We start from the raw sequence: 23,512 nt of genomic DNA, 5'->3' as shown, positions 1-23,512 counted from the left end.
TAAGCTTGTACATATCAATGCTATTAATCTTCAGTAAACTCAACTAAGTTAATGTCTTATTTCTGATCGAGGCTAAGTACTGTCATAGTTTAAATAGTCATCTGAGCAAAAAACAAACTCTGAAAGACTAAAAAGCTTATCAAATGATTTGACAATGTATCATTTTGACTAAAACTATTAGATACTATGAATAATGGAGGCAGGAAAACTATTCATTGCTAACATATCCAGGTACTTTATACTTAATCCTCACAAGAACCCTCTGAAGGAGATACTGTTCTAGGTTAAATTCTAGATTCAATGTCTGAAGCCAGAGCTACAACTGAAATGTTTCCATTTGTTTGAGTCTAACATACGACAGCTGAGATTTATGGCCTGTCAAAATGTGAAGTTCCAAATGTGATGAAAAAATCAAGGTCCTAGGTCTTGGGCAGTAGAATCTGAGTAGGACTCCAAGGAAGTTCAGCATGGACTTCAAGACATAATGAAAAGAGTTCCCACCACCCCCACTCCCAATTCCTGAAAAGTGTAGCCATCCAACTTGATGCCAACCCATCTGAAAATACTATAAGACTATATATTACACTTCCAAGACTTCAGCCTTAAAACATCAGAGTAACCTTTTAAGAATCTCAAGGCTTCTCATTAGGGAGGAATACAGAACCTATCTCATGAACCATAAAGTATGATCAGCCTAAATCTACTAGTTAATTTTAAACCAAATCTTACCTCCCTTGGATTTATGTACTTCCCTCAACCCCTAAATGAACGAGAGCTCTTGGAGGTACTAACCTTATTCAGTTAATACCCATGGTTTTCAACACCCATTCATCCCCAAACCAATCCTTATCACCATCTTGCCCCTAAACTATCTTGGGCCTTCATCATTAAGGAGGTAGCACAGCCAAGCAATTAGTATTCATTTACCTTGAAGAAAGACCGTGTGTTAAATATTGGTTGACTGAAATAATTTACTTAAAAACAAACTTAGTTTAAATGTGACTTAAGACCCTCAGAAATTCAGCTCAAATGAACATTACCACTGTCAGTACAGTGTAACCTTGCTCCAAGGAAATACTGTCTTTAATTTTTTCTATAATATTTACAAAAGTACAATATATTAAAGAAAATTTACTAAAAACAGTTTAAGTGAAGCACCTTTTAATCCCAGTGGAATGTGGGTAGTATCTATTAAAAATCCAGCCCTCTTCATTCTCCAAACATGCTGAGTAATTTTACAAAAGTATTTTTACTGGGATAGGGGAGGCAGAACAATTAAGGCTTTCAGAATATCTAAACATATACCAATGGCAATATTAATATGAACAATCAATTTAAAACATGCTCCTAATTAATACTATAATACCAATGTCTTAGAAAGATTAAACATGAAAAGTATTAACCTTTTAGGATTGAAATGAAAATCTATTCATGAATGATGTACAGAATACCAGAATTCTTTAAATCTGAGCATATAAAATTGTCACAATTTTACAGGCTAACAGATACAAGGGTATTTAAATGTCATGGTAAAACCTCCCACTCAATGTAGGAATCCTTTTATAAAATCCCTAATATTTGCTCAAGTAACCTTTAGGCCTTTATTTAAAATGTTTCCAGTGCTAGGTCCAAGTTACTTTCAAAAGCAATCTACTTGTCACTGTCAGACACCTTTAAATGTTTGAAAAGGCTTCCTTGTATTTAACCCAAAATGTGCTTTACTATAATTTCCAGAATTATTGAAAATTCCCTTTAGAAAGGTTTTCCTCATATCAAATCAAATTCAGATTCCCTGAGGTGACAGTGTGATTGTGAAGACCTTGTGGATCACACCCCCTTTATCTAGTGTATGGATGAGTAGAAAAATGGGGATAAAAACTAAACGACAAATGGGGTGGGATGGAGGGATGATTTGGGTGTTCTTTTTTCACTTTTATTTTTTATTCTTGTTCTGGTTCTTTCTGATGTAAGGAAAATGTTCAGAGATAGATTGTGGTGATGAACGCATAACTATGTTACCATACTGTGGACAGTGGATTGTATACCATGGATGATTGTATGGTGTGTGAATGTATTTCAATAAAACTGAATTTAATTTAAAAAAAAAAAAAAAAAAAGAGGACAAAGGAAAAAAAAATTCAGATTCCCTGAAATTGCCACTGTTTGGTAGATTTGTAACAAACTAAATATGTCTATTTCATATGAAACCCTGTTCAAATATTTAACTAGAACTATTACTGCTTCTAGATATTCTCCTCTCTAGGTTAAACTATCTCCAATTTTTAAAAACTACCTATACCTTAGATGAAATGGTTTCCAGATACCTTATTATAATGATCATTCTCCTCTAGATAACCTATGGTTTGTCAATCAACCATTTAAAAAGTGAGACCTGTACTATACACAAATACAACTTATATTCTTTGTTTTTTAAGAGAATTTTAAAATTGGAAAATAGTGAATTCTGTAGTAAGTTATACATTATACTTAATCAAAAGTGATTTTCACATAGGAAAAAGAAGTGATAAACTTAATATGTGATCTCCAGAGCACCATCACAGCAGACAACTAAAAATGTGCCCTTACTCCAAAATCCATAAACTAAGAGAACACTGAGGCGAGTCCAGGGGAGGAGTTACCAGTGTGTGCTGGGGGAAACTACCAGAAATTGTACCAGGCCAAGCTATCATTTCAAACCCAGGAAAGGGAAGTCATGACACTAACCTCTCCCCAACTCCAATTTCTACAAACCTGATGACTTTACACTTTATACACTTTATAAGGCTGCTGAGTAAGTTAAAACTATGCATATTTTGTTAATGAAATTTAAGAATATGTAAAAAATATATTTATACTACAATCATGTAAAAACTATGTACTATGCAAAAATTTTCTTTCTGGGAAATTAAAGAGTTGTATTAAGTGTCAAAATGTTTTTAATTAAAAATAAATGAAACTATAGCAAAATCTCAACAAATCTCAAATGACTGAATTGCTCCTTGATCATTCACAATGCAATTAAACTAGAAATCAATAACAGAAACAGAGCCAGAAAATTCCTATGTTTGGAAATTAGGAAGCACACATATAAATAAAGCATGGGTCAAAGAAGAAATTGTAGTTGAAATTTTTGAACTGAGACTGAAAATATCACATATCAAAACTTGTGGGATGAACCTAAAACATCACTTAGAGGAAATGTTATAGCCTTAAAAAGTACATATTCGAAATAAGTCTGAAAATTAATTTTTTCTCAAACACACACATACTCCTAGAATAATAACAGTAGAATAAATTAATTTTTAAAAGTACTGGTAGAAGGAACTAAAATAAATGGTAAGAGGAAACTACAAACAACTTTATTGAATAAACCAGGAATTTTAGAGAAAATGGACTAATTCCTACAGTTATATTCCTATAACTTGGAAAAACTAACCCTAGAACTTGAATAGTCTTATAACAACTATTTAAACAAATCAGTAGTTTAAAAAAAATTCCCGGAAAGAAAATTCTAGGCCAGAGGCTTCACTGCTTGGCTTCTACCAAACATTCAAGGAAAAAATAACTCCAGTCTTAAACACATTCTTCCAGAGAAAGAGAGAATACTTTCCAACCCATTTTATGAAGCCAGAATAACTTGATACCAACATTTCTTGAATTATGAGGAATGAAAATTCCATTAATCTCATTAATGAACAGATGAAAAAAAAAAAATTCCTAAATGAAATCAACAAAAGAACTCCAAAAAGGATAATACCACCATGACCAAACTGGGTTTATCTCAGGTATGCAAGGTTAAACTAGAAAATCAATTAATGTAATCCACTACTAACGAATCAAAGAAGAAAACTGATTCGGTCATCACAATATATGCTGAAAAACACGTGATGAAATTCAACATTCATTCATGAAAAAAAAAACGTAGAAAACTAGGATTAGATGGTAATTGCCTTAACTTGAAAAAGGATATATAAAAAAACTCTACAACAAGCATTCACATTTAATAGTCAAACACTGAAAGCTTTCCCTGTGATATCAGGAACAAGACAAGGATGCCAATTTTTCTATTCGTTGTTCTACCAGAGGAATTAGCCAGTGCAGAAAGGCAAGAATAAAAGACAAACTGCCATCATTTGCAGGTATGTGTTTGTAGAAACAATCAAAGAATCTACAGATAAAGTAATCAAATAATAATTCAGCAAAATTGCTATGACAATCAACTGCATGCCTATAAACAGAGAACACCAATTCTGGTGTAGTAACATGAAAAAATTTCAACCTACAAATAAATTTAACAAAAGATATACAAAACCTCTATGAAAAAATTACAGAACTTTTTAGGAAGACATTAAATACAACCTAAATAAAAGAGACATGGCATGTATAGCGCTTAAAGTAGTTAATATTATACAGGTCAACTGTTGCCAAATAAAGCTATAGATTTAATGAAATCCCAATCAAAATTTCAACAGGTTGCAAATTCTAAAGTCAATATGGAAGAGTAAAGGGCCAGTCGACTCACTTTTTTTTGTTTGTTTGTTTGTTTTTTTTGTTTTTTGTTTTTTTTAATCTTCATTTTATTGAGATATATTCACATACCACGCAGTCATACAAAACCAATTGTACTTTCGATTGTTTACAGTACCATTACATAGTTGTACATTCATCACCTAAATCAATCCCTGACACCTTCATTAGCACACACACAAAAATAACAAGAATAATAATTAGAGTGAAAAAGAGCAATTGAAGTAAAAAAGAACACTGGGTACCTTTGTCTGTTTGTTTCCTTCCCCTACTTTTCTACACATCCATCCATAAACTAGACAAAGTGGAGTGTGGTCCTTATGGCTTTCCCAATCCCATTGTCACCCCTCATAAGCTACATTTTTATACAACTGTCTTTGAGATTCATGGGTTCTGGGTTGTAGTTTGATAGTTTCAGGTATCCACCACCAGCTACCCCAATTCTTTAGAACCTAAAAAGGGTTGTCTAAAGTGTGCGTAAGAATGCCCACCAGAGTGATCTCTCGGCTCGTTTTGGAATCTCTCTGCCACTGAAGCTTATTTCATTTCCTTTCACATCCCCCTTTTGGTCAAGAAGATGTTCTCCGTCCCACGATGCCGGGTCTACATTCCTCCCCGGGAGTCATATTCCACGTTGCCAGGGAGATTCACTCCCCTGGGTGTCTGATCCCACGTAGGGGGGAGGGCAGTGATTTCACCTTTCAAGTTGGCTTAGCCAGAGAGAGAGGGCCACATCTGAGCAACAAAGAGGCATTCAGGAGGAGACTCTTAGGCACAAATATAGGGAGGCCTAGCCTCTCCTTTGCAGCAACCGTCTTCCCAAGGGTAAAACTTATGGTAGAGGGCTCAACCCATCAAACCACCAGTCCCCTATGTCTGTGGTCATGTTAGCAACCATGGAGGTGGGGTAGGCGAATACCCCTGCATTCTCCACAGGCTCCTCAAGGGGGCACTACATCTTTTTTTTTTTTCCTTGTTTTTCTTTTCTTTCTTTTTTTTTTTTTTAACTTTCCCTTCTTTTTTAAATCAACTGTATGAAAAAAAAAAGTTAAAAAGAAAACAAACATACAATAAAAGAACATTTCAAAGAGACCATAACAAGGGGGTAAGAAAAAGACAACTAACCTAAGATAACTGCTTTACTTCCAACATGTTCCTACTTTACCCCAAGAAAGTTACCTAATATAGCAACATTTCTGTGAACTTGTTCCTACTATATCCATCAGAAATTAACAGACCATAGTCATTTCTGGGCATCCCCAGAACGTTAAATAGCTTATCTGTTCTTCTTGGATTATTGTTCCCCCTTCCTTAATTGCTCTCTACTGCTAGTTCCCCTACATTCTACATTATAAACCATTTGTTTTACATTTTTCAAAGTTCACATTAGTGGTAGCATATAATATTTCTCTTTTTGTGCCTGGCTTATTTCGCTCAGCCGACTCACTTTTTTTTTTTTTTTTTTTTTTTCATACAAAACAAATTGTACTTTCGATTGTTTACAGTACCATTACATAGTTGTACATTCATCACCTAAATCAATCCCTGACACCTTCATTAGCACACACACAAAAATAACAAGAATAATAATTAGAGTGAAAAAGAGCAATTGAAGTAAAAAAGAACACTGGGTACCTTTGTCTGTTTGTTTCCTTCCCCTACTTTTCTACACATCCATCCATAAACTAGACAAAGTGGTGTTTGGTCCTTATGGCTTTCCCAATCCCATTGTCACCCCTCATAAGCTACATTTTTATACAACTGTCTTCGAGATTCATGGGTTCTGGGTTGTAGTTTGATAGTTTCAGGTATCCACCACCAGCTACCCCAATTCTTTAGAACCTAAAAAGGGTTGTCTAAAGTGTGCATAAGAGTGCCCACCAGAGTGACCTCTCGGCTCCTTTTGGAATCTCTCTGCCACTGAAGCTTATTTCATTTCCTTTCACATCCCCCTTTTGGTCAAGAAGATGTTCTCCGTCCCACGGTGCCAGGTCTACATTCCTCCCTGGGAGTCATATTCCACGTTGCCAGGGAGATTCACTTCCCTGGGTGTCTGATCCCACGTAGGGGGGAGGGCAGTGATTTCACCTTTCAAGTTGGCTTAGCCAGAGAGAGAGGGCCACATCTGAGCAACAAAGAGGCATTCAGGAGGAGACTCTTAGGCACAAATACAGGGAGGCCTAGCCTCTCCTTTGCAGCAACCGTCTTCCCAAGGGTAAAACTTATGGTAGAGGGCTCAACCCATCAAACCACCAGTCCCCTATGTCTGTGGTCATGTTAGCAACCATGGAGGTGGGGTAGGCGAATACCCCTGCATTCTCCACAGGCTCCTCAAGGGGGCACTACATCTTTTTTTTTTTTTTTTCCCCTTGTTTGTCTTTTTTATTTTTTTTTTTTTTTTTTTTTTTTTTTAACTTTCCCTTCTTTTTTCAAATCACCTGTATGAAAAAAAAAGTTAAAAAGAAAACAAACATACAATAAAAGAGCATTTCAAAGAGACCATAGCAAGGGAGTAAGAAAAAGACAACTAACCTAAGATAACTGCTTAACTTCCAACATGTTCCTACTTTACCCCAAGAAAGTTACATAATATAGCAACATTTCAGTGAACTTGTTCCTACTACAACCATCAGAAATTAACAGACCATAGTCATTTCTGGGCATCCCCAGAACGTTAAATAGCTTATCTGTTCTTCCTGGATTATTGTTCCCCCTTCCTTAATTGCTCTCTACTGCTAGTTCCCCTACATTCTACATTATAAACCATTTGTTTTACATTTTTCAAAGTTCACATTAGTGGTAGCATATAATATTTCTCTTTTTGTGCCTGGCTTATTTCGCTCAGCCGACTCACTTTTAAAGTAGAATAAGGGGGCATGTTCTGCCTACTATTATTTTAAAACATACAGCAACAAAGACAGTGTGATACTGGGTGAAGATGGGCAAACAGACCCAAGGAACAGAAGAGAGAGTACAGAAACAGGCGCAAACACATACAAACATATTGGTATAACAGAGGAGTATCATAGCAGTAGGGAGAATGCATAGTACAGGGGCAAATGGGTACGTTTTGTCCATATGACAAAACAAACTGGAGTGCACTATAAACAAAAATAAGTTCTAGATGGATTTGAGACCAAAATGTGAGAAGCAAAACTTGAATCTGAGCCTTTAGAAGATAATGTAGGAATACATCTTTATGACCTGGGTAGGGAAGAATGTCTGCTACATGGCAGCAAATGTACTACCCATAAATGTATTAGATTGAACTATATGAAACTGCTATTTGACTTCTTTTTACTTAAAAAATAGCAACTTATGTCATAGAGTTCAACCTTCATAAAAGTCTAATAAATTCTACTATGTTAAATTAAGCATTTCTGTTCATAAGAAGTTACCATGGAAAGAATGAAAAGGGAAACCAAAAATTGGAAGATATTTACAAATAACAGAAAATGAACTAGTGTCAGACGAAATAAAGATCTCCTACAACTCAATTAAGACAAAAACCAATTCCTTAACAGAAAAATGGGAAGACTTGGCCATATACCTTACAAAAGATGAAATCCAAATGGCCAATAACATATGAAAAGTTGCTAATCCCTATACATAATCAGGAAATTACAAATTAAAACACCAAGATACCATTAAAAACCCAGCAGACTTGTAAAAATTTTAAGTCTGAAAAAGCCAAATGCTGGCATGGATATGGAACCATGGGCCTCATTATTAAGAGCACAAACTGGTACAATCACTTTGGATAAGTGATTAGAATTATGTTATAAAAGTTGAAGGTGTGGATGCCCAGCAATTCCACTTCTAGGTATATACTTACATAGAGAAAATAGTGGACATGTGTGCCATGATATGTGTTTCAGAATGTTGGTAGCATCATGGTTCAAACTAGCCCCAATGGAAACAACCCAAAAGCCATCAACAGTAAAATTAATAAATAATTGTGATATGTTTATACAATGGAATCCTACAAAGCAACAAAAGTGAACTACTGCTACACATAACAAAGTGGATGAACTTTACAATGTTCTGCATGAGACAAGACACAAAAGAATAAAAAGAACGTAAATTCATGTATATAAATTTCAAAAAAATAAAATTGAACAATATAGCTTAGAAATGCATTCACTACATAAGGAAAAGCTAGGGCACGATTACCACAAAAATTAGGATAGTGGTTACACCTAGGGAGGGAGGAAAGGGTTATGATTGGGGACAGGCACACAATGGAGGATGCTCATGCGATGCTAGAAATATTCTCTATCTTGACCTGGGTAGTAGTATACAGATAGCCACTTCATAATTTTTTTAACTTAACATATGTTTTACGTGCTCATCTGTATATTTGATATACTATTTGATACAAACATTTGAAAAACTATAACAAGCAAAGGCTATCAAAAAAACCCTAAATAAGTGGATTCTAACTTATGATTCAAAACAACATATAAAAAATAAGCATATAGAAAATGTTAAATGGATTTAGTCAAGCAAAGGTTCTTTAAGAAAATGAGTTCTTGTGGGACTGAGAGTATCTTCTTGACCAAAGGGGGATGCAAAATGAGACGAAATAGTTTCAGTGGCTGAGAGATTCCAAATGGAGTCGAGAGGTCACTCTGGTGGACATTCTTATGCAATATATAGATAACACCTCTTAGGCTTTAACGTATTGGAATAGCTAGAAGTAAATACCTGAAACTACCAAACTCCAACCCAGCAGTCTGGACTCCTGAAGACAATTATATAATAATGTAGATTACAAGGGGTGACAGTGTGATTGTGAAGACCTTGTGGATCACACCCCCTTTATCTAGTGTATGGATGAGTGGAGGAATGGGGATAAAAACTAAAGGACAAATGGGGTGGGATGGGGGGATGATTTGGGTGTTCTTTTTTCACTTTTATTTTTTATTCTTGTTCTGGTTCTTTCTGATGTAAGGAAAATGTTCAGAGATAGACTGTGGTGATGAACGCATAACTATGTTATCATACTGTGGACAGTGGATTGTATATCATGGATGATTGTATGGTGTGTGAATGTATTTCAATAAAACTGAATTTAATAAAAAAAAAAAAAAAAAGAAAAGAAAATGAGTTCTGATCCAGGTCTTAAATGTTGAGAACCACAGATTAATAGAAAGGAAACAGGAGAGTATTTTAGATAAAGAAAAAGGACAAAAGTCATAATGTGTGGGGAAAGTTTGGTCATTTGATTAAAATGACCAAGACATTAAATAATGGGACATGAGATGAGACTGGAAGAAAGGAGAGCAGTTTATATAGGTTGCTTACTCAACTTGACTTTTGACTAAATGTCATTTATTTATCAAGCTTCTAATAAATGTATCCTACACTATTTCCCACACTTAAAAAAAAAATGCTCCTTTTGACAAAATATCACCTTCCCATCAGAAAATGTTCTGCCTCCTTGAAGGCTAAGGGATGGAAGGCAATGTTGCCCTAATAGATAATCACACTTTTGCATATTCCTATCAACCAAGATTATCTACATTTAGTCTGTAATATTTTTACTACTAAAATAGTGTTTTTTCAAAAACTTTCCAAACATAAATATACACTTTCAATTATATGTGCCTTCTCTCATAAACTCCAAATCTAATTGTTTCAAGTGGATACCAATAATATAGAAGTTAAAGGGATTTTTTTCTTTATCTTGATTGTGATGTTGGTTACCTGACTACATTGTTAAAATTTTGTAAACTGTACACTAAAAAGTTTAAATTTTACTGTATATAAATTATACCTTAAGAGGAAAAAAGCCAAAAAAATCAAAGGGCACAGGGAGGTTCTGAATAAGGCAGAATGGAAGTCACTGCATTTTGCAATTAACAGGTCATACATGACCATCTGAGGGAAACTGTTGTAGTGTTAAAATAACAAAAGCAAGAAAGTTAGAAAAACATTAAGGGAAAAGGGCACATTTTATTTCCTCCAAATTTTTATGTTTACATGCTAACAGTATACTGTCTTTTTAGTTACTTAGGTGTTTTATCTTCTGAATGAAACCTGAATGTTGGGAAATCATTGCTTCTCCTTAATGAAATCTGAATGGGAATTATGGCTTACTGTAATTGACCAAAAGCACAGGAGAGTCCAGGGGCAAGCTTCCAGTTGTCCTCCTAGTGGAACTGTACAGACAACACTTAATTCTTCCAGCAATAATGTGTAATGATATCTACAGAGTACTGCCAACTAGAAAAGTTCACCTGAGCCTTGGTATCCTGGGTTTTTATTGGGGGTTGATCAGGCAGGGATGGCTGACCACCTGTAGAGCAGACCCTCAGTCTACAGTCTTTCCAGAGGTCAAGCTGATACTGCATAGCCCAAGCCTGACACCCACCCCACCACCCACCATAAATCACACTGATAGTATAAACTATCTGAGCTGGCCCAAGTTCTCTGGTAAATAATATTCCAAGGACTTAGAGGTTATCTCCCAAGACCAAATCTTTCTTTGGAATGTGCAGGGTTTTGGGCAACCTAGACCTGCTGAGTCAAACCTTCACTGTACACCACCCCACCAAAATATCCTTCAGAAAAAAGGGAGTATTCTCACTCTCAAAGACTGCATTTTCAACAAGAAAGTATTACACTGGGAAGATACAGTAGCCTGAAACAACCTCAACCAATACTTGTTTTGGAAAACCTCAAAAAATCAGTGGCATACTATTTTTTTTTTTCAAATGCAAAAAAATTTTAACAAAAATTTAGCAATTATTCCTTGGGAGATGAGCTCACAATCTCATGTGTTAGATGCTGTAAATTAACCTTTTTAAAAGCTCACTTTAAAAAGCAATTAGAGGAGGGGGCAAGATGGCAGACTGGTGAGCTGTATGTTTTAGTTACTCCTCCAGGAAAGTAGGTAAAAAGCCAGGAACTGCGTGGACTGGACACCACAGAGCAATCTGTCTTTGGGCATACTTCATACAACACTCATGAAAACGTGGAACTGCTGAGATCAGCGAAATCTGTAAGTTTTTGCGGCCAGGGGACCCGCGCCCCTCCCTGCCAGGCTCAGTCCCGGGGGAGGAGGGGCTGTCAGCTCCGGGAAGGAGAAGGGAGAATTGCAGTGGCTGCTCTTACCGGAAACTCATTCTACTGATTCAAACTCCAACCATAGATAGACTGAGGCCAGACACCAGAGACTCTGAGAGCAGCCAGCCCAGCAGAGAGGAGACAGGCATAGAACAAAAACAACACGAAAAACTCCAAAATAAAAGCAGAGGATTTTTGGAGTTCTGGTGAACACAGAAAGGGGAAGGGCGGAGATCAGGCCTTGAGGCGCATATGCAAATCCCGAAGCAAGGCTGATCTCTCTGCCCTGGGCACCTTTCCTTAATGGCCCTGGTTGCTTTGTCTATTAGCATTTCAATAACCCATTAAATCTCTGAGGAGGACCGTTTTTTTTTTTTTTTTTTTTTTTTAAATCCTTTTTGCTTTTTCTAAAACAATTACTCTAAGAAGCTCAATACAGAAAGCTTCAAAGAATTGCAATTTGGGCACGTCAAGTCAAGAGCAGAACTAAGAGAGCTCTGAGACAAAAGGCAATAATCCAGTGGCTGAGAAAATTCACTAAACAACACAACTTCCCAAGAAAAGGGGGGTGTCCGCTCACAGCCACCATCCTGGTGGACAGGAAACACTCCTGCCCATCGCCAGCCCCATAGCCCAGAGCTGCCCCAGACAACCCAGTGTGACGGAAGTGCTTCAAATAACAGGCACACACCACAAAACTGGGCGTGGACATTAGCCCTCCCTGCAACCTCAGCTGAATGTCCCAGAGCTGGGAAGGGGGAGCAGTGTGAATTAACAGAGCCCCATTCAGCCATCATTTGAGCAGACTGGGAGCCTCCCAACACAGCCCAGCAGCCCAGAACTGCCCTGGGGGGACGGCACTCACCTGTGACATAACACAGTCATCCCTCAACAGAGGACCCGGGGTGCACAGCCTGGAAGAGGGGCCCACTTGCAAGTCTCAGGAGCCATACGCCAATACCAAAGACTTGTGGGTCAGTGGCAGAGACAAACTGTGGCAGGACTGAACTGAAGGATTAGACTATTGCAGTAGCTTTAAAACTCTAGGATCATCAGGGAGATTTGATTGTTAGGGCCACCCCCCCTCCCCGACTGCCCAGAAACACGCCCCACATACAGGGCAGGCAACACCAACTACACACGCAAGCTTGGGACACCAATTGGGCCCCACAAGACTCACTCCCCCACTCACCAAAAAGGCTAAGCAGGGGAGATCTGGCTTGTGGAGAACAGGTGGCTCGTGGACGCCACCTGCTGGTTAGTTAGAGAAAGTGTACTCCACGAAGCTGTAGATCTGATAAATTAGAGACAAGGACTTCAACTGGTCTACAAACCCTAAAAGAACCCTATCAAGGTCAGCAAATGCCACGAGGCCAAAAACAACAGAAAATTATAAAGCATATGAAAAAACCAGACGATATGGATAACCCAAGCCCAAGCACCCAAATCAAAAGACCAGAAGAGACACACCTAGAGCAGCTACTCAAAGAACTAAAGATGAACAATGAGACCCTAGTACGGGATATGAAGGAAATCAAGAAGACCCTAGAAGAGCATAAAGAAGACATTGCAAGGACTAAATAAAAAAATGGATGATCTTATGGAAATTAAAGAAACTGTTGACCAAATTAAAAAGATTCTGGACACTCATAGTACAAGACTAGAGGAAGTTGAACAACGAATCAGTGACCTGGAAGATGACAGAATGGAAAATGAAAACATAAAAGAAAGAATGGGGAAAAAAATTGAAAAACTCGAAATGGACCTCAGGGATATGATAGATAATATGAAACGTCCGAATATAAGACTCATTGGTGTCCCAGAAGGGGAAGAAAAGGGTAAAGGTCTAGGAAGAGTATTCAAAGAAATTGTTGGGGAAAACTTCCCAAATCTTCTAAACAACATAAATACACAAATCATAAATGCTCAGCGAACTCCAAATAGAATAAATCCAAAAAAACCCACTCCGAGACATATACTGATCACACTGTCAAACATAGAAGAGAAGGAGCAAGTTCTGAAAGCAGCAAGAGAAAAGCAATTCACCACATACAAAGGAAACAGCATAAGACTAAGTAGTGACTACTCAGCAGCCACCATGGAGGCGAGAAGGCAGTGGCACGATATATTTAAAATTCTGAGTGAGAGGAATTTCCAGCCAAGAATACTCTATCCAGCAAAGCTCTCCTTCAAATTTGAGGGAGAGCTTAAATTTTTCACAGACAAAGAAATGCTGAGAGAATTTGCTAACAAGAGACCTGCCCTACTGGAGATACTAAAGGGAGCCCTACAGACAGAGAAACAAAGACAGGACAGAGAGACTTGGAGAAAGGTTCAGTACTAAAGAGATTCGGTATGGGTACAATAAAGGATATTAATAGAGAGAGGGAAAAATATGGCAAACATAATCCAAAGGATAAGATGGCCGATTCAAGAAATGCCTTCACGGTTTTAACGTTGAATGTAAATGGATTAAACTCCCCAATTAAAAGATATAGATTCGCAGAATGGATCAAAAAAAATGAACCATCAATATGTTGCATACAAGAGACTCATCTTAGACACAGGGACACAAAGAAACTGAAAGTGAAAGGATGGAAAAAAATATTTCATGCAAGCTACAGCCAAAAGAAAGCAGGTGTAGCAATATTAATCTCAGATAAAATAGACTTCAAATGCAGGGATGTTTTGAGAGACAAAGAAGGCCACTACATACTAATAAAAGGGGCAATTCAGCAAGAAGAAATAACAATCGTAAATGTCTATGCACCCAATCAAGGTGCCACAAATACATGAGAGAAACATTGGCAAAACTAAAGGAAGCAATTGATGTTTCCACAATAATTGTGGGAGACTTCAACACATCACTCTCTCCTATAGATAGATCAACCAGACAGAAGACCAATAAGGAAATTGAAAACCTAAACAATCTGATAAATGAATTAGATTTAACAGACATCTACAGGACATTACATCCCAAATCAACAGGATACACATACTTTTCTAGTGCTCACGGAACTTTCTCCAGAATAGATCATATGCTGGGACATAAAACAAGCCTCAATAAATTTAAAAAGATTGAAATTATTCAAAGCACATTCTCTGACCACAATGGAATACAATTAGAAGTCAATAACCATCAGAGACTTAGAAAATTCACAAATACCTGGAGGTTAAACAACACACTCCTAAACAATCAGTGGGTTAAAGAAGAAATAGCAAGAGAAATTGCTAAATATATAGAGACGAATGAAAATGAGAACACAACATACCAAAACCTATGGGATGCAGCAAAAGCAGTGCTAAGGGGGAAATTTATAGCACTAAACGCATATATTAAAAAGGAAGAAAGAGCCAAAATCAAAGAACTAATGGATCAACTGAAGAAGCTAGAAAATGAACAGCAAACCAATCCTAAACCAAGTACAAGAAAAGAAATAACAAGGATTAAAGCAGAAATAAATGACATAGAGAACAAAAAAACAATAGAAAGGATAAATATCACCAAAAGTTGGTTCTTTGAGAAGATCAACAAGATTGACAAGCCCCTAGCTAGACTGACAAAATCAAAAAGAGAGAAGACCCATATAAACAAAATAATGAATGAAAAAGGTGACATAACTGCAGATCCTGAAGAAATTAAAAAAATTATAAGAGGATATTATGAACAACTGTATGGCAACAAACTGGATAATGTAGAAGAAATGGACAATCTCCTGGAAACATATGAACAACCTAGACTGACCAGAGAAGAAATAGAAGACCTCAACCAACCCATCACAAGCAAAGAGATCCAATCAGTCATCAAAAATCTTCCCACAAATAAATGCCCAGGGCCAGATGGCTTCACAGGGGAATTCTACCAAACTTTCCAGAAAGAACTGACACCAATCTTACTCAAACTCTTTCAAAACATTGAAAAAAATGGAACACTACCTAACTCATTTTATGAAGCTAACATCAATCTAATACCAAAACCAGGCAAAGATGCTACAAAAAAGGAAAACTACCGGCCAATCTCCCTAATGAATATAGATGCAAAAATCCTCAACAAAATACTTGCAAATCGAATCCAAAGACACATCAAAAAAATCATACACCATGACCAAGTGGGGTTCATTCCAGGCATGCAAGGATGGTTCAACATAAGAAAAACAATCAATGTATTACAACACATTAAAAACTCGAAAGGGAAAAATCAATTGATCATCTCAATAGATGCTGAAAAAGCATTTGACAAAATCCAACATCCGTTTTTGATAAAAACACTTCAAAAGGTAGGAATTGAAGGAAACTTCCTCAACATGATAAAGAGCATATATGAAAAACCCACAGCCAGCATAGTACTCAATGGTGAGAGACTGAAAGCCTTCCCTCTAAGATCAGGAACAAGACAAGGATGCCCGCTGTCACCACTGTTATTCAACATTGTGCTGGAAGTGCTAGCCAGGGCAATCCGGCAAGACAAAGAAATAAAAGGCATCCAAATTGGAAAAGAAGAAGTAAAACTGTCATTGTTTGCAGATGATATGATCTTATATCTAGAAAACCCTGAGAAATCAACGATACACCTACTAGAGCTAATAAACAAATTTAGCAAAGTAGCGGGATACAAGATTAATGCACATAAGTCAGTAATGTTTCTATATGCTAGAAATGAACAAACTGAAGAGACACTCAAGAAAAAGATACCATTTTCAATAGCAACTAAAAAAATCAAGTACCTAGGAATAAACTTAACCAAAGATGTAAAAGACCTATACAAAGAAAACTACATAACTCTACTAAAAGAAATAGAAGGGGACCTTAAAAGATGGAAAAATATTCCATGTTCATGGATAGGAAGGCTAAATGTCATTAAGATGTCAATTCTACCCAAACTCATCTACAGATTCAATGCAATCCCAATCAAAATTCCAACAACCTACTTTGCAGACTTGGAAAAAGCTAGTTATCAAATTTATTTGGAAAGGGAAGATGCCTCGAATTGCTAAAGACACTTTTAAAAAAGAAAAACGAAGTGGGAGGACTTACACTCCCTGACTTTGAAGCTTATTATAAAGCCACAGTTGCCAAAACAGCATGGTACTGGCACAAAGATAGACATATAGATCAATGGAATCGAATTGAGAATTCAGAGATAGACCCTCAGATCTATGGCCGACTGATCTTTGATAAGGCCCCCAAAGTCACCGAACTGAGCCATAATGGTCTTTTCAACAAATGGGGCTGGGAGAGTTGGATATCCATATCCAAAAGAATGAAAGAGGACCCCTACCTCACCCCCTACACAAAAATTAACTCAAAATGGACCAAGGATCTCAATATAAAAGAAAGTACCATTAAACTCCTAGAAGATAATGTAGGAAAACATCTTCAAGACCTTGTATTAGGAGGCCACTTCCTAGACTTTACACCCAAAGCACAAGCAACAAAAGAGAAAATAGATAAATGGGAACTCCTCAAGCTTCGAAGTTTCTGCACCTCAAAGGAATTTCTCAAAAAGGTAAAGAGGCAGCCAACTCAATGGGAAAAAATTTTTGGAAACCATGTATCTGACAAAAGACTGATATCTTGCATATACAAAGAAATCCTACAACTCAATGACAATAGTACAGACAGCCCAATTATAAAATGGGCAAAAGATATGAAAAAACAGTTCTCTGAAGAGGAAATACAAATGGCCAAGAAACACATGAAAAAATGTTCAGCTTCACTAGCTATTAGAGAGATGCAAATTAAGACCACAATGAGATACCATCTAACACCGGTTAGAATGGCTGCCATTAAACAAACAGGAAACTACAAATGCTGGAGGGGATGTGGAGAAATTGGAACTCTTATTCATTGTTGGTGGGACTGTATAATGGTTCAGCCACTCTGGAAGTCAGTCTGGCAGTTCCTTAGAAAACTAGAGATAGAGCTACCATTCGATCCAGCGATTGCACTTCTCGGGATATACCCGGAAGATCGGAAAGCAGTGACACGAACAGATATCTGCACGCCAATGTTCATAGCAGCATTATTCACAATTGCCAAGAGATGGAAACAACCCAAATGTCCATCAACAGATGAGTGGATAAATAAAATGTGGTATATACACACGATGGAATACTACGCGGCAGTAAGAAGGAACGATCTGGTGAAACATATGACAACATGGATGAACCTTGAAGACATAATGCTGAGCGAAATAAGCCAGGCACAAAAGAGAAATATTATATGCTACCACTAATGTGAACTTTGAAAAATGTAAAACAAATGGTTTATAATGTAGAATGTAGGGGAACTAGCAGTAGAGAGCAATTAAGGAAGGGGGAACAATAATCCAAGAAGAACAGAAAAGCTATTTAACGTTCTGGGGATGCCCAGAAATGACTATGGTCTGTTAATTTCTGATGGATGTAGTAGGAACAAGTTCACTGAAATGTTGCTATAGTATGTAACTTTCTTGGGGTAAAGTAGGAACATGTTGGAAGTTAAGCAGTTATCTTAGGTTAGTTGTCTTTTTCTTACTCCCTTGCTATGGTCTCTTTGAAATGTTCTTTTATTGTATGTTTGTTTTCTTTTTAACTTTTTTTTTCATACAGTTGATTTCAAAAAAGAAGGGAAAGTTAAAAAAAAAAAAAAAAGAAAAAAGACAAACAAGGAAAAAAAAAAAAAAAAAAAAAAAGATGTAGTGCCCCCTTGAGGAGCCTGTGGAGAATGCAGGGGTATTCCCCTACCCCACCTCCATGGTTGCTAACATGACCACAGACATAGGGGACTGGTGGTTTGATGGGTTGAGCCCTCTACCATAAGTTTTACCCTTGGGAAGACGGTTGCTGCAAAGGAGAGGCTAGGCCTCCCTGTATTTGTGCCTAAGAGTCTCCTCCTGAATGCCTCTTTGTTGCTCAGATGTGGCCCTCTCTCTCTGGCTAAGCCAACTTGAAAGGTGAAATCACTGCCCTCCCCCCTACGTGGGATCAGACACCCAGGGAAGTGAATCTCCCTGGCAATGTGGAATATGACTCCCGGGGAGGAATGTAGACCCGGCATCGTGGGATGGAGAACATCTTCTTGACCAAAAGGGGGATGTGAAAGGAAATGAAATAAGCTTCAGTGGCAGAGAGATTCCAAAACGAGCCGAGAGATCACTCTGGTGGGCACTCTTACGCACACTTTAGACAACCTTTTTTAGGTTCTAAAGAATTGGGGTAGCTGGTGGTGGATACCTGAAACTATTAAACTACAACCCAGAACCCATGAATCTCGAAGACAGTTGTATAAAAATGTAGCTTATGAGGGGTGACAGTGGGATTGGGAATGCCATAAGGACCAAACTCCACTTTGTCTAGTTTATGGATCGATGTGTAGAAAAGTAGGGGAAGCAAACAAACAGACAAAGGTACCTAGTGTTCTTTTTTACTTCAATTGCTCTTTTTCACTCTAATTATTATTCTTGTTATTTTTGTGTGTGTGCTAATGAAGGTGTCAGGGATTGATTTAGGTGATGAATGTACAACTATGTAATGGTACTGTAAACAATCGAAAGTACAATTTGTTTTGTATGACTGCGTGGTATGTGAATATATCTCAATAAAATGATGATTAAAAAAAATAAAATAAAATAAAAACCTACAATCACAGTGAAAAAAAAAAAAAAAAAAGCAATTAATTCAGCCAAAAGGTGGAAACAATCCAAGTGTCCATCAACCGATGAATAGATAAAATGTGTTCTATACATATTCAGCTGTAAAAGGGAACAAAGTCCTGATGTATGCTGCAACACAGATGAACCTTGAGGACATGTTGAGTGAAATAAGCCAGACACAAAAAGACAAATATTGTTATGATCTCACTTACATGAAATACTTTACATGAAATACTTCGAAGCAGCAAACTTCATAAAGGCAGATGGTGGTTTATAGGTTAATAGAGGAGTGGGGGAGGGAGGAGGGAAGGAAGAGGAAGTTATAGCTTCTTTGAGGTGACAAAAAAGGAGGGGTAATGGAAATCAGTGATGGTAGCATAATACTGCACATATAATTAAAATTACTGAATTGTATACATCAATGCAGTCAATTTCTAGCAACAGCATCCAATTTAGAATGGAAGATGATCAACTCTGGAAAGCTTTGTTGGATGACTCTAAAAGAGACAATAAAGGCAGTGATACAGAAGACATGCAATGTGAGAGCAGAGAATAGCTACATTTCTAAAAATATACATAGTTTTCAGAATAAGTGCTTTTTAAAATGTACACAATCCCAAAAACTTTATGTATTCTAGTTGCCCAGCTTTTTTAGATCCACTCATTGGGAAAATGGAGGCTTGCCTTACATTTGGGCACTATTAGGACAGGAGAGTTAGTGTTTTAAATACAACAGTTACTCGCTAGTTGCTCTTCAGGCTTTGACTAACACATTTGTTTTTTGATTACCTAGCATTTCTCTCTACCCTCCTTTCTAAGAGCACTCCAGTTTCATTTTTGGGAATATTTCTCTCCCACCTCACATACAGGTGTGCGAATACAATTCCTGCGACTATCTCCCATACCAAAAACTTCCTCTCCTCATTGTGGCTTCCAGCCCTATCTCACTCCCAGTACAGACAGGGGGCGGGTAAGTGACCTAAATTCAAGTAATCAGACACCTTTTGAATTTTGAGAGTAAATACTAGCAGTTGTCATAGCCTGAGTGGTGGATGGCATTCTGCCATGGTCCCAGCTTATGATGGAATAACTTGCCACAGCTTTTACTGCCCAACTCTCCAGAGCCCCTTGATTCCTCCTGCCTTTTAAGTGTAGTTCTTCAGCCTCTGGTTGATTCTGGGAGCCCCCAATAGTCTTCTAACAAATTCTCTCCCGTTTAAGCTAGCCAGATGCTGGATCCTATTGCTTACAACCAAGAATTGTGATGAAGATTTTGATTCAATTTATGTATTTCTATCTTTAAAAATGCTAGTGCTAAATAAATAGCTGTTTAATCACTGAATGAAAACTTACATTACCATTCCATACTCAAAAAGCTAAATTGTTAAAAAGAAAATGAACATAGCTTGGATTTACCTCTCCAGTAACCTTGGATAACTCTGCTACTATCTAAAACCAACTAGCTATCAAAGCTCTATCACAATGCTTAATGGGGTTAAAAAGTGGATTTCTGTATCAAAGAACTGATTAAATATATTTTTAAAACCCCACGTTTATCTAATTCAGGATATTTAGTGGGACCAGATGAATTTAAGAGAGAAATACAAAACCAAAAATAAAAAGACGTATTTTACTGATGTCTTGCATTCTTGCATTTATTCTTTGTCTTCTTATACTTCATTCCCTGACTTTCCCCTTTATCCTTTACTTACTCCGGTCTAAGTACATTTTTCATTCTCAAACATGCCAAATACACACCCTACCATTTCTTTTAAATAAACTTCAAAATGTACCTCCATGAGACACTTCAGTTACAACCTCATGTGAAATTTTTTAAACATAAGCAAAACTAGAAATAACAGACAACACAACAAAGTTAAAACAAACAGTTAAAACAACACAACAGTTAAAACAGGCTTTTAACTGTTCAACAATTATGTCATCTGCAAATCTAAATTTCCCAAGACTTGATTCTTCATTAATATTAACCATATTAATTCACTCAAATTTCAACTGATTATAAATTTTTAAATCTCAAAGCTGCTGATAACATAGTGGGCATAAACTAAGACTGCTGCTAAACATCCTACAATACACAGGACAAATTCCTTACAACAAAGAATTACTTGGCCCCAAAAGTCATTAGTGCCAAAGGTAAGAAATCCTAGACTAGACATATGTTTTGCTGAAGATACATTTATGTGTTGATTACTGAGTACTCTCTCAGATGCTTCTGATGGCAGTACATAATTTGATAAAAAAAATAGTATTACTAGTTAAAAAAAAAAATCAGGGAAACTCTTAATTCCAAACCACATGGTTCTAGGGATTTCAGACAGCATATCACGGCACTTATAGCACCATTCTTACACTAGTAGCTCTTTCCAAATACTACCAATTTCATTAATGTTGCGAAGCCATAAACTAAGGCCCAAGTCTCTGCTAATGTAGAGGAGTATAGAAATCCACTGGACATCAGCAAGTAGAATAAGCAACAACGTTTATTCTTTTCTAAAACAGTTAAAAATAAACTGGCCTTTCCAATAGTGCTTATACACCAGCATCAACAGTTTACTTGGATCTGTTTATTGTTCTCATCATAAAAGATATCAACGTGGTATCAGCACACAATAAAGCCAATAATGAGACTCTTGAAACCATGGAACTAGTTTACCTTTCTCTGTACTTGAAAATATAGAGATGATTTTATTCCTGGGCTTTTTTTCCTCTGGAACGGAGGGCAAAGGTTTCAAACTGTGATTAGCTGACAAAGGGTCTTTGCCTCCAGTGCTAAAAATGGTACTGCTCATCCGCACAGGAGGTGCTGGAGGCTTGTCTTCCAGTTCTCCGTTATCAGACATGATTCACAAGTATGAAGTTGCCTGAAATATATGGGCAAAAAAATGTGCAATTAATAGCAAGGAAAAAAACAGTCAAGATTCCCTTTACCTCTAAGCCATCAAGAATAAAGCATTCAGACTATCAAACTCCAACCCAGTGGCCTTGACTCTTGAAGACAATTGTATAACAACGTAGCTTACAAAGGGTGACAGTGTGATGGCCGAAAACCTTGTGGATCATACTCCCTTTACCCAGTGTATGGATGGGTGAGTACAAAAATGGGGACAGGGACTAAATGAGGTTTGGGGTGGGACGGGGGGGTGATTTGGGTGTTCTTTTTTTACTTTTGCTTTTTATTCTCATTCTTTCTTGTGCAAAGAAAATGTTCAAAAATGGATTGGGGTGATGAATGCATAACTATATGAAGGTACTGTGAGCAGTTGATTGTACACCATGCATGGATGATTGCATGGTACATGAATATATCTCAACAAAACTGAATTTAAAAAAAAGAATAAAGCATTCAGGAGTACCATGCTCTATGAAAGTTTCACTCACTAAGTTTATTTGTCAGAAACTTAAATGCTTCAGAGAGCCCCTATGACAGCTAAGTGCTGAAACCCAGAGGCTATAGCCTTTTCAAGAACATCAACTAGATATGTCCCCTTTGGACATTAAGTTTACACCCCTTTTCAACATGAACAGGTTAGGAATGGTCACTTCCTAGATACCCCTGAAGATCAGGGAAGTGATTAAACTAGAGGAAGGGCTAGCAACAGACAAGATGGAATTTAACAAAGGATTATGATTACTGAATCTTTATATAATTTTCTTTTCTTTATTACTAGGGTATTAGAATAGTTAGAAGGAAAAAAATTGAAATGGTGGAACTGTAAACCATAGCATCCTTTGAAATTTGTTCTATAGCTACTTGTTAAATTGTAATTTGAAAGCTATACCTTTTTGTATGTATGTTAGATTTCACAATAAGGAAATAACTGAAACTGCGGAATTGTAACCTATAACATTCTTTGAAATTTGCTAATTACTTGTTAAATTGCACTTGGTAATTTATCACTTTTATGTATATATATTATATTCTACAATAAAAACATAAAAAAAGAATAAAGCATTTATTATAAATATACACACAGTACATGTACAAGTACAAAACAGTAATAACCCACCCAACCTCAAATTAGAAGTTATCCACTTACAGTGAAATTTAGAAAAATCAATGAGTAGGAGATGAAATTGGTTATCAACATACATAATCTAACCTAACAAAGTCAGTAAATGGACAGCTGAGGGAATGTTTGAAAAGCCAAGTCCAGTTAAGAGAATTATGGTAATTTCTGTAAAGCGTGATTACACTAACATATCCAAATTAGTCACCTTGATTCACTGCCCTTCCCCCTACGTGGGATCTGACTCCCAGGA

The 23,512-nt window shown here is 36.9% G+C and overlaps 2 protein-coding genes across 5 annotated transcripts in view; both read right to left on the bottom strand.

Annotated features, from left to right (window-relative positions):
* The window catches only part of PAK2 (p21 (RAC1) activated kinase 2), a 167,654-nt gene that overhangs the window by 59,881 nt on the left and 84,261 nt on the right, over positions 1 to 23,512 (bottom strand). For all 3 annotated transcript variants that reach the window (XM_037837701.1, XM_037837699.1, XM_037837697.1), the window contains exon 2: positions 21,906 to 22,113. In XM_037837701.1, the coding sequence (XP_037693629.1) occupies positions 21,906 to 22,092 (187 nt within the window). In that variant the 5' untranslated portion in view covers positions 22,093 to 22,113. The remainder of the gene's footprint in view (positions 1 to 21,905; positions 22,114 to 23,512) is intronic.
* PIGX (phosphatidylinositol glycan anchor biosynthesis class X) overlaps positions 22,012 to 23,512 on the bottom strand; it is an 88,497-nt gene continuing 86,996 nt past the window's right edge. Inside the window, exon 6 of one of the 2 annotated variants that reach the window (XM_037837711.1) lies at positions 22,012 to 22,113. In XM_037837711.1, the coding sequence (XP_037693639.1) occupies positions 22,096 to 22,113 (18 nt within the window). In that variant the 3' untranslated portion in view covers positions 22,012 to 22,095. The remainder of the gene's footprint in view (positions 22,114 to 23,512) is intronic. The other variant, XM_037837710.1, reaches the window with a different exon arrangement.

Source organism: Choloepus didactylus, chromosome 1 (genome assembly GCF_015220235.1).
Source record: "Choloepus didactylus isolate mChoDid1 chromosome 1, mChoDid1.pri, whole genome shotgun sequence".
Taxonomy (NCBI): Eukaryota; Metazoa; Chordata; class Mammalia; order Pilosa; family Megalonychidae; genus Choloepus; species Choloepus didactylus.
This window is presented reverse-complemented; position numbering and strand designations above follow the sequence as displayed.